At 39.9% G+C, this 12560-nt stretch overlaps 1 protein-coding gene across 1 annotated transcript; it reads right to left on the reverse strand.

Annotated features, from left to right (window-relative positions):
- Positions 1-7611: 7611 nt before the first annotated feature.
- Positions 7612-12118, reverse strand: LOC137248191 (mitochondrial amidoxime-reducing component 1-like). Its single transcript, XM_067779062.1, has 4 exons — positions 11922-12118; positions 11238-11857; positions 8640-8926; positions 7612-8580 (listed from the first exon to the last, which is right to left on the reverse strand). Exons 1-4 carry the CDS (start codon positions 11926-11928, stop codon positions 8469-8471), a joined length of 1026 nt encoding a protein of 341 aa, XP_067635163.1. The 5' UTR covers positions 11929-12118; the 3' UTR covers positions 7612-8468.
- Positions 12119-12560: the final 442 nt, after the last annotated feature.

The following is a 12560-nucleotide window of genomic DNA, read 5'->3' on the forward strand; positions in this document are numbered from 1 at the left end:
TTTGCATTTGATTGCTCTCATTTTTGGTGCCCTCCTGCAAACGCGCATACATTTTTCTCTATGTTAATTCCCCACGGTTAATTGAAGCGTTTCGAAAAACTACTTGTTCTGGGACCTATACTAGTTTTCCATGTTAATGGTAAAACCATTTTCTTTGATTTTCTTTTGAAGTAAACCGCTAGTTTAGAAGAGCTAAAAAAGTAGTTTCCAAAGCATTTTATTGTATTCATTTTACATAAACGCATGTTAAATCTGAGACCTTTGACATACAAAAAATATAATAAAACGAGTAAGGGTGTCTAAGTTCGGGTGTAACATAACATTATATACGCATCGTGAGTTTCAATTGTATATGTAGTTCATTTCAGATAAATTACTTTTTCGAATTTTGTTACAAGGGACTTATTTTTTTAGGCTCTAGAAATGTTGTGTATTGATTGAGCGGAATAGGGGCGTGCACCGCCCATTCAAAAAAAGAATGACTCCCAATTTCCTCTTACAATAAAACTTGGTAAGTGAAATACTATTAATACAAAACTGTTTTTCGCTAAAATATAGCTTATTATTCTAGTCCACGACCTTTTAAAACATCCTTTATATATAAAAGTGGGCGTGGTCTCCAGCCGATTCCGTCCATTTTTACTAGAAATATTTCCTGGTATAAGGAAAATATGTACACCCAATTTTATTACGATCCGTTAATTTTTCTTCGAGTTATGGCTCCCAAAACATAGAAAATTGCTTGGTAAAAAATGGAGCAGTGCCATGCCCACTTTCAAAAATTTGAATTTTTTGCTTTTTCTTGTTATAATTCCACTTCGGAAATGAAACACCATTTATATAAAGCTCTTTTTTGCAAAGATATAGTTTATTTTATTCCTCCACGACCCTTTTAAAAATCTTTTATATAAAAGTAGGCGTGGTCATTAACCGATTTCGTAAATTTTTGTTAAAAGCATTTTTTATAGTGAAAGCAATCTGTCGAATTTTGTTATGTTAGGTTTAACGGTTTCAATATCAGTCCATACATCAAATTTCAACATTCAAGGTGTATTATTCACTAAATTATCAGGTTTTCCAAAATGTTATATATATAAAAAGTGGGCGTGGTTATCATTCGATTTCACTCATTTTGAATCTCTATTCCCTCTATTCTGAGACCAGATAAACCCGTATACCGAATTTGAAAATGAAGTTATCTCAATATTTGCTCAAATTATCTTGTTAATTGAAGGACAGACGGACGGACAGATGGACGGTTGAATATGTCTCAATCAAATTTTTTTCCGATACTGATAATTTTGATATATGGAAGTCGATATCTATTTCGATGCCTTTATTATATCTGTAAAAAATGGTGTTCTGAGTAGCTTCACAATGGTTCTGGAGTTGCTGAAAAGAAGAAAAAAGGTCTGAAAAATTATGCTCAGTTATCACATTTTTTCAAAAGTCGAAAAATTTCTAAAAAAAATGTAATCTGAGTAGCTTTTTAATATTCTGGAGTAAAAACAATTTCTGCAAAATTTCGTCCAACATTCACATTTGTCCAAAAGTCGAAATTGAGTTCATGAAAAGGAGAAAATTGGTGTTGTGCGTAGATTTTCAATAATTCTGAAATTCCTAAAAAGGATAAAAATGATCAGACACATGTGATAATGGGCGTAATTTTGCAGAACTCTTCCTCATTTTCAGGAACTCCAGAACTATTAAAACGCTACTCAGAATACCAATTTTATTAATTTTTAGACTTTTAGATTTAATTTTTACACGGAACTAAATCGCTAAATCCTTGATGTTAGATTATGTTAGGTTACGTTCAAGTGGCTGCTGTCCACATCGGAGCGGCACACTTAGGCCTTTATAGGCCCGTTGTGAAACCACACGGATTTGTTCCTACTCTCCTAATCAAACCACTTCGTTGAGTTTGTGAAGATAACTAAGCTTCGTGTTTTGACCTCAGCTATATCAATCAGATCTACGAGAAACATCATGCCCTTAAAACGTTGCCTTCTTCTACCGAGCGCTGGACATTCATAGAGTAGATGCATAACAGTTTCAGGCTCTTCTTCGTTGCCACAGCTTCTACAATAATCATTAAATGGAGCGCCAATCCTTTCCGCATGCGGTGCAATACAAACGTGACCAGTGAGAAGACCTTCATCTAAGGAAAGATCCCACTTACGGAGGGTGAGAAGCTCTCGCGATTTCTTCTCATTCCATTTCGGCCATGTGAGTTCTGCCGTGTGGCATCTATCATGATGCTTCCACCTGGCTCCCGCTTCGATCAGTAGAGCCTCCTTTATCTTGAGCTTGCAGGTGGAGAGCGGCATGCCCAATCTCTTCCAGGATGGAGAAAGTGGAAGGGAGGTACCCTTTCTTGCAACCTCATCCGCCATCTCATCACCTGGTATGCCCTTATGTCCCGAAACCCATAGCAGATGCAGAGTAAACTGTTCAGCCATCACGTTAAGTGATCTGCGACAGCCTACTACAGTTTGAGAATTAGTTGTGACAGAGTCAACGCCTTTCAGTGCTGCTCTGAGAAAATATAAATGGTGCTTCTGAGAGACTGCCTTCTGCTTAAGGCAGTCCACAGCGTCTTGAATGGCCGCAAGCTCGGCCTGAAATACGCTACAGTGATCCGGAAGGTGAAACCATCTTTGTATGTCCAATCGTTCCGAATAGACACCCCCTCTGACCTTGTTATCCAGTTTAGATCCATCTGTGTAGATCTGAATGCTGTTAGTGGGTGGGCCGATCAGGGTCATTCACCCACTGTTCCCTTTCAGGGATTAATATCTCGTATCCCTTGTTAAACTTGGTATGTGGTTTGCAGAAATCTGTCCCTTCTGGTATGCAGAATCTGTTGAGAATTATATAATGGTTGCAGTGAGACCATGTGGTCAGTTTCCTCAGCCTAATAGCTGCACATGGTGAATATTTTATGCCTACTAAATCTATGGGTAGTAGGTTCAGTATTACATTCATAGCCTCCGTTGGCGTTGTGCGGATGGCTCCGCTTATACTTAGTGGCGCAGATCTTTGTACCTTTTGAAGAGCAGGAACCGTCGAGGATTTATTCAGGGCGGGCCACCATACCGCCACGCCGTATAGCAATATTGGCCTAACTATGGCCATGTATATCCAATGCACTATCATAGGGGACCAACCCCAGGTCCGTCCAATTGCCCCTTTACATGTGTAGAGGGCACGGTGGTCTTACGGACACGTTCCGTGGTGTTTTGTGTCCAGTTCAATTTCTTATCAAGTGTGAGCACTAGATAGTTGGCGCTCACTTAACTTAAGCACTGTGTTTGCCAGCACTGTAGTTAAGAGAGGTAGTATCTTATACCTCCTCGAAAAGAGCACCAGCTCCGTTTTATTTGGGCACGCCCAGACCATTATCAACGGCCCATGCTTCGACTCTTTTTAATTCCACCTACATCATATCGCAGAGAGTTTCTGGAAACTTCCCACTTAGCACCAAGGCAAGGTCGTCAGCATTGCTGTAACTTTACAGCGCCTCTCCTCCTCCACGTCCCTCAGCAGCTGATTCACCGCCAAGACCCACAGCAGAGGGGATAGGACTCCACCATGGGGATTTCCCCTACTGACGAACCTGCTCACCAATACTCCTGCAAGTTCTGCCTATACTACCCTGCATAGCAGCAATTGGTGTACAAGACCCATTAGCTGAGATTCGATGCCCAGATCAGTCAGTACCTTAATGATTGAGTCGGGTTTAATGTTATTGAACGCTCCTTCTATGTCTGGGACGGCTGCGAGGCAGTATTCCTTGAAGGAGAACGATCGCTCTATGCACGATGCAATTTCGTACAATGCCGTTACCCTTCATATATGCGTGTTGTGCTTCAGAGAGTTGGTCTGAAGTCCTTAGGCTTCGCGTGGCACGCTTTGCTGCCTTGGGAATAAATACCACTTTAGATATTTTTCATATACGTGGGATGTGGTTTAGTGCCACGACACCTCCTATTATAGCGTATAGCCAGTTAGTGCTGCATTCCAGTGATTGTTGCAGTTGTATAGGTGTAACTCCGTCCGGTCCCGCAGTTTTGAATGGTTCAAAAGATTGGATGGCCCAAGATATCTTATCTATTGTAATTAGGTTATGCAGTATAGGTTGCACTGTTGCTTGTGTCAAGCTTTGTGTATCCCCTGGTTCGTTCTTAGTTACACCTGGAAAGTATGTATTCAGCAGTTGGTCCAGGGTTTCCTCCCCAGCTTCGGTCCACGAAACATCAGGCCTTTGCAAGCATCCTGGGGCTGTATTAGCCGATCTGGAAAGTACTTTCCTGGGTCTCCCTCCTTCAGACACTGTTCCCATGCTGCTACAGAAATCTCGCTAGGAGGATCTTTTGGCCTTCCTTAGCTCAAACTTATCATTTCTAAGTTATTCCTTGGATACTTCTCAATGCTGCTCATCGCCAGAGGCTTTAGGTGCATTGAAAGCGGTCCTACTTAACCTGCGAAGGTTTTCGATTTGTGAATTCCACAATGGTGGCTTCTTTTTACCCCTTTGAATTCTCTTGGGACAGACTTTATATAGTGCCTTGCGGCATGCCCCCGTGATGATATTTACCAGTCTTTCCAGTTCTGGTATGCTACCTGGCGTTTCGGGTACGCTCTCAAGTCGCAGGATCTTAACTGGTTTGCTATTGTATTTTTGCCAGTTTGTATTTTTAATATTTCTGGTGGCAGCGTTCTGCTTTTTCACCAAGTCTAAGTCGAATTGGATGTTACGATGGTCAGAGAATGAGTGGTCCTTAAGGACCCTCCAGTTTCTGACCAACTCCTCCGCATCTTCTGAGACTAGGGTGACATCGAGAACTTCCCTTCTTTTTGTAATAAAGGTTGGTTCAGTTCCCCTATTGCTTATGGTTAATCTAGAGTTTAGGATGAAATCAAATAGTAACTCACCCCTTTAGTTTTCGTCATTACTTCCCCAGGTGGAGTGGTGCGCGTTTACGTCTCATCCCAGTATCAGTGCACCTGATGTAGCTTCCACCAGCTTCCTGACGGTCGACGTTGGCACCGTCTTGTCATGGGCTAGATAAATTGCTTTATTGTAGTGCAGGTTTATCTGGAGGAACCTCACAAACATCGCACACTATCGCTCCCTCCTTGAGCGTGAAGTTAGCTGCATCTTCCAGCATCAGCTCCTCCTCCGTGTATTGCAGGTGTAACCCGCCTATACCTATGGATGAGGCAGACGAGGTGTAGCTGTCCAACGTATCCTGCTCACCCCCATCTGCCTTCATATCTACGTCCTCGTCACTCTCTTCTTCTGGCTCCACCTCGGCTGCCAAATTTCTACCGGCGTTGACGTCATTACTATAGACCTTTATAGTCACGGTGTCTAGGCCATAGTTAATCTCGCTCCGGTTTTTTTCAATTCCGATAGGGATTCCTCAAGTTGATGTTGCTTTAGGAAAGTTAATATTCCTCGATTTCCGCCTACCATAACGCCAGCCCAAATTCATTAAATTTTCCTAAAATTTAATCTACACCAAATTGTTCATCTAGATTTCCTAAATTTTGGCAAGCTAAAAAGACCTAAAAAATTTCTGAAAAAAGCTTAAAGCTAAATCACAATTTTACAAGTTAACCGGGGGAAAAAGCTAAATCTAGCTTGAAACAAGTAAGGACGGGACTGTCTTCGGCTGTGCCGAAAATTTCATACCTTTCATGAATGGGGCTGAACAATAATCTTATCCCATTCGTAATCTCCAAATAATGCGCTGTATAGGATAAGAAATATATAGTGAACAGATGTACATACCTAAACGATTTTAAGATAAATATAAAAAAATGGCAAAAAATCCCCTTATCTGAACGATCGGTTGTACGGATATTAACATCACTAAGTTATACCATCACTAAGGCGATGCCAAGGCCACGATAAGCAGTATTTACGTCAATAATCAAATCATGTATACACATATATAAGGCAGCCGAAAGATGTCACACACAGATGCATTTACTTATACGCCTATGTGCGCGCGAGAGACTGTAAACTACAAACATTCACATCAATAATTCAATCTTTATGTATCTACATAAACGAATAAATAATTGCGTCTACACATATGTACCATGTACGAATACGAGCAGCGGAGAGTTTGAGAGCTCATGGACAATGCTAGTAAGTTCTGCAAACCGAAGAGCCTAGAAGTATGCAGCGTAAACTATAAAAGCGGGGCAGGCGAGTAAGAAGTAATTCAGTTTGAGTTGAGCTATCAATCAGTTTGATTAAGCACGCGATCTGGCTGCCAATAGTAGAGTTTCATTTGAGTTATCAATCAGTTTGGTTATTAAGCCAGCGAGTAGCAAAGTATAAGTGTTATTGTGAAGTACTTTAATAAAGGCCATTTTTCCATCATTCAATATTGGAGTTATTTATTCAACAGTTTAGTGATTCGAACTTAGCAGAGGATTGCAAATAAGAGGATTTGCAAGCAAATTCGTTACAATATATTAGAATAAATATCACCAAGTTTAACGTTTATACTTTCTAAATTAAAGGAGAAATGGCCAAAAATCTTTCTATCTGAACGATCGGTTGTATGGGATATTACTATATATAGCTCCGATCAAAGTGATTTTTTAGGATATCTTCCATGATATATTAGAATATATATCACCGAGTTTCACGTTTATACTTTCTAAATTGCGGCAGGAATGAACAAAATCGTCTTATCTGAACGATCGGTTGTGTGGGAGATATATGTTATAGTGGTCCGATCCTACCGGATCCGACAAATGTCTAATATAATACAAAAATACATCCTTGTGCCAAATTTCATTGAGATATCTCAAAATTTGACAGACTAGTTTGCGTTCAAACAGACAGACGGACGGACAGACGAACATGGCTTTATCAACTCAGTTCGTCGCCCTGATCAATTCGGTATACTTAATTGTGAGTCTATCTTCTATATTTCTCAACGTTACAAACATCGGACCAAAGTTAATATACCATTTCATGTTCATGAAAGGTATAAAAAGCTAAAATGGCAGCATTGATCTTGACGACTTGGTGTGGTGGAAGCGTGCTCCGCCTACCACACCGAAGGTCCTGGGTTCAAGTCCCGGACAAAGCAACATGAAAAAGTTGTTTCAATTACAAAAACACAACAAACAAACATTTTTCTAAGCAGGGTCGTCCGGCAGTGGTTTCGCAAACACTTTTTTTCAATCTTCGAATCTGCGAATCAAGTCTTTTGTATTGTTCGCCGTTTTCTAGGTTTGCCAAAAAATTACCCATGCGCTTTCTCACTGGCAACATTTGCAGACTTACTACCTAAACTTTTATTATTACTAATGCTACCAATAATCCTTAAACGTAAGAGTATATACATATACAAGATATGTCAATGCATATATTGTTTTTTTTTTGTTTGATGTGCGCATATTGAATAACTTGGTAATAAGAGTCAGGTTGATTAGTAACTATAACTAACATTAAAAGTGCTATAACGTTTTAGTTTATTGACTTAGGGAAATGGAAAGGACATTTAAAACAAATATGCGGATTTTTAAGACCAAAATAATGACGTAACACTTTAAAAAATCGGATATCAAATAACCAAGTTACAATAAAAGAACAGTTTCGGCTGTATTTCGAAGGATCAAAAAAATTAAAAATATTTTTCCGAAAACCTCTCAGCATAAGCTTCAAATTTAGGGGCGGACTCTCACAACTTTTTTTGTATGGGGACCAACCCGGTCTAATGAGCATTCTAATACGACATTTCGAAATAATTTTGAGTAGGACTAAGACCGGACTAAGACCATTTTGAATTTGTCACTTGTCAATTGCGCTAAAATAATCACATTTATCATTATCAAAGTAAAAGCGAAGAAATATATCGTCGGTCCCATAGAATACTAACACAATTCGTTATTCGAGTGAAATACTAACATGGTTCAGCTTCTCGTGTGGGAGACTAACACGTTTCCGCTTCCCGCTAGGAAAACTAACACGTTACGGCTTCTCGTGTGGAAGACTAACACGTTTCAGCCTCTCGCGTGGAAGACAAAAACGTTTCAGCTTCTCGCGTGGAAGACTAACAAGTTTCAGTTGCTCGCGTGGAAGATTAACATGTTACAGCTTATCGCGTCGGAGACTAACACGTTTTGGCTTCTCGCGTGGAAGACACGTTTCAGCTGTTCGCGAGAAAGACTAACACGTCTCACTTGTTTGCGTGGAAGACTAACACGTTTCAGCTGTTAGCGAGAAAGACTGGACGTGTTAGTCTTTCACGAAATAAGCAACGACGAGCTAGTATTCCACGCGAGAAGCTGAAATGTGTTAGCCTTCCACGCGAAAAGCTGAACCGTGTAAGTCTTCCATGGGGCCAACGATATATGTATACAAAGTACCAAAATAAATTGTTTAACAAATAAATACAGTTGTTAAAGCTGGAACAAAATCGAATCTATAGCAATTATTTCTTTAGGCTAATATAAATGGTATCGCCGCACTTTACTTTCCCCGGTTGTCGTAAACCCATATTTATGCCAAGTACTGGGCTGGGATTCTTATTGAAGCTGCGATATCTGCAAGTAAAAAAGTAATGAAATACCAAATATAAATATCCAAGTATTATTAAGCTCACGTTTTCAATGTTTTCAGTGGGTTATTCTCTGCATCGCGCTCACCCGTGTCTACATTGATATTAGGTAGAATGCAACGTCGGCATGGCGCTACCTTCCGGAACACTGCCTCATTGCCAATCTTTATCCATTCGTATGCATCCTCAGCATAGGGTTCATCTTTAACCATTTTTAAATAGAAATTACCACGAAATTGTTTGGGATTTACAGGACTTGGCAATCGTTTATTGAGATCATCAATGGAGGATAAATTCATTAGCATATAGCTGGTGGCATCATTGAAAGCACCCTAGAAGTACAGAGAGCTTCGTTGGGTAACAGAAAAATAATAAGATAATGTGCGGTTGCTTTAAAAAAAGGGGGGGGGGGGGGAGGTTATCAAAATTAGCTTGAACCTACTGAGTGCACATTAGCACTGTATATGTACCACAACCCGAAAAAGTTATTTATAAGATCAAGAATATTTGGAGTCACTGTGTCCGTTAATCTATCCAGATTTGCCAAAAATTAGCTTCTGGGGGATCTTTGACGTGTTCTAGCCAGATCCGTCCCTTTGATATAATCAACTTCCGCAGTGCCCATTATGCGGAATACCCATATTTTCCGCAGGCGTGCCTTAAGATATCTCAGTAGACTCCTTCTTCTTCTTTCATTGTAGTCTGGCCAACTAGCTCTTAAAATTACACAGCTATTAGTGCTCTTTCAATTTTGCTGAGCTTTTGTACAAGCACACATTTTTCGATTTCCTGGCTGTCCCCAAAAATATCTATACTTCGACGTTGGTTATTCTCTCATTTCCTTCCGCTGAGCCCCTACTTGCTAGCTCATTAGTATATCATTTACTTCGATGCCCCTATGATCCAGAACCCAGCTATCTCTAGAGTGTCGGTTAAAGCAGCTAGGAGTTGCTTGAATGTTCATACTAGCTTTGAGATAGTTTATGATGAAGGTAGTGACTTTATTGCTGCCTGGCTATCAGAATAGATAGATACATTGACATTTATGATCTGAACTTGGAGTGACTGGTAGGCTTGCCAAATCGCTAGGAGCTGTAAGTTCTGTTTTCTCTGTCCTGGGTAAAAATACAAAAAGTGGGCTTGCGGTGAACGAGAACCAGGCGAAGTACTTGCAATCATCAAAGAATTGGTATTTGCGTCATGGCAGCCACGCCACTATTGATAAATATCAAAATGTGTAGGACCTCGTTTATCTGGAAACCGGTATTATATTATGCAAACTTTATATTGAATAGCTTCTAATGGAAACATTAAGGCTCCTTTTCGATAGCTGGATAAGCTCTCAACTGAAGGGTCATGCAGATAAGCGCAACTTTGGTGTCAATGGGAGAGAGAGGCTTTCACACATGTGAACAAACGTGTCAAAACTATCCCTATAAAGACAAAGGAGCTGTTCGCAACTTCAATAACTGCCGCAAAACTGCAACAGTCTCAAAACAAATTTTTTTTCTAAACTTTTACTTGTGGAAATTTCCACTTTGCCTAAATTTACTCGAATTCCGTATTTATATGTATCTATAAGACTTAGATCCTTCTCCGATTAGAAATAAAATTTCCCTTTTGCTCTGCCGCAGTAGCCACGGCACGATCGAATACGACGAGAAGAGTGCGCAACGATCCTATGAGTTGAATCAAGCGTATAACCTTCGCAAAATCTTTTACGAAAGGTTTCGAGCGCTGGGTAAATTCTGCAAAAGAACCAGAACAGCGACCTGATAGCTGATGTCCAGAGAGGGTTTAGATTACTGCGGCGAGAAATTGGTAAAGGACTAATGGAGTCTATGTGAGCATCAAGATTAACAATTAACACACACAAAAACATCAGCCTAGAAATACATCGGATAAAAATTAACACACACAAAAAGATCAGCCTAGAAATACATCGGATAATTAATAGCCGTGTTTTTTAAACGTATATACGTCTACGTTTGCGGGTAAAAAAACGCTAATCCTCACTCAGATTATGTTTAGGAGACCCATCTAGCGGCAGTGGTTAAATAACTAAGTACAGAACATGTTGTACCGAAAAGCGGAGACACAAACCTCTGGTGGCCATACTGTATAACGTATAGCTAAATCTGTTGCGACGAATAGTGGGCACACACCATGTTGAGATGTGATACATAGAATTAGTGTAGAGGTGAAACATAGACACATATTTCAGTTGCATCTGAGTATAACGCGTATTAAAATTTAGGAGCAGTAATTTTCTGCGCAGCAATTTCAGAAGTGTAGATACAGTTACACGCTTAGCAGTCCATATAAAGTTTAAGCATATATGTGCATATATAGATGTACATAAAACACAGCTAATCTTGGCTACAAATGCTACTTTGAACTGAGAGGGCTATTGATAATCAAAGTACTCATGCGCTATATGGCGCTGAAGCATTGTGGCCGACAACTCCAAATGGGACAGCTTTGGGGGTATTCCAAGTTCTTCAAAAGATTTATGGACCTCTATACGTTGTCGAGTTGATCTTCATTGGCAGATGATTTCTATGATTTGTTTTCCATGAGCTCCGATTTGCGTAATCTGACTTTGACTAAAGCATATTGAAATATTTCGATAGGAATACTTACCGTATCCTCTTTTTTGATGTACGGCTCATTAGCTATATCCTTGTCTATAGGTTTCGCCGCCTTTGGATAAGGGTAGTACACAAGCCTCAAACCACTTTCCCTATTTAGTATGTAACGTGAAAACCATTTATCGTATTTTTCACCACAGACCATCGCATCCACCTTGGCACCAAACACAGCTGTATGAATATCTATACCCGGTGCCTCTTTGGCAAGTTTACTAAAATCTAAATCCAATGTTTCCATTGCTGGTGCATTGATTTCCAGCGTTGTTGGTGTAATCAACTTTGATTTGATCAGCACCATCTTTGGATAGCCACGTGCGGTTATCATCATATTATCAATATCGACCAGCATCAACGCACGATCACGTACGCCTTGGTAGCGTAGGCCGAGTTCTTCGCATTCGAGCTGTGTGTCATCGGGTAATTCGAGTGGTGCACCCGATTTTAAAGGAAAGATTTCTAACATTTCTAAAGTACCCACACTTAGCCATTCCTCTGGCATAGGATCTTGTTTCCGGTATTTATAATAGAAATAGGTGGCGCTTGTTGCTGCAGTTATACCCACCCCAATACTGAGCCTAACCAGTAGTTTGGTGGGGAGTTCATTAGCGGCATCTAGAAGTTCAAATATTTGTAATTTTTTTAGTTGAACAAATATTCAAGTTAACATAGTACTCACTGGCCATGGGCACAAGATGATAACTGTAGATAGTGAAAAATATAAAAAAAAATGAATTGTTTCTTTGAGTACGAGTAGAAATGTGGACACACTTTCTCGGCTGGTTCTAAAGACGGACTGAGTACTTGTGCATTTACGTATGTACTGTAACACTTTTCCATCTTTATGCTATCATTCTTGACCTCCTCTTGTAACCCACTTTTAAATTTAACTTTCTCCATGTTCATTCCCCGCAGTAAATTGGAGTGTCCCGCCAAACCACATATTTTGCGACCACTACTAGCTTTCGATGTAAATGGTCGCATTCTTTTCTTTTTAAAAAAATGTCAAGCAGTTTTATATCTCTCTTCCTTTCCTTTCTCCGTCCACCCCCCTCTCATTTAATCTTCCTCTCTAATTTTTCCTCACACATATTAATTTCTTCCTTTTCCCATACTCTTATAACACTGGTTTACAGCCAAAATGCACCAGAGACGGCATTATGAAATTCCTATGTAAAATCACGCCCTGATTTCGAAAATCAAGGTTATTAAACGGTTTTATTTAGCTTGAGTTGACAGGCAGGCCGCATACACGGCCGCACGGCCGTTGTGAACGAATCTTGTAATTGAAATTTAAGAAACTTCTTGATAAGCTACA

The sequence above is a fragment of the Eurosta solidaginis genome, chromosome 4, assembly GCF_040869045.1.
Source record: "Eurosta solidaginis isolate ZX-2024a chromosome 4, ASM4086904v1, whole genome shotgun sequence".
NCBI lineage: Eukaryota > Metazoa > Arthropoda > Insecta > Diptera > Tephritidae > Eurosta > Eurosta solidaginis.

Excerpts from the sequence above, each read along its gene's own strand:
- LOC137248191 (XM_067779062.1), bottom strand. Across the intron at positions 8,927-11,237 it reads ACATCAAAAAAGAGGATACG|GGTGCTTTCAATGATGCCAC; the intron begins GTAAGTATTCCT and ends CTGTACTTCTAG. Across the intron at positions 8,581-8,639 it reads CCACTGAAAACATTGAAAAC|ATATCGCAGCTTCAATAAGA; the intron begins GTGAGCTTAATA and ends TTTTACTTGCAG.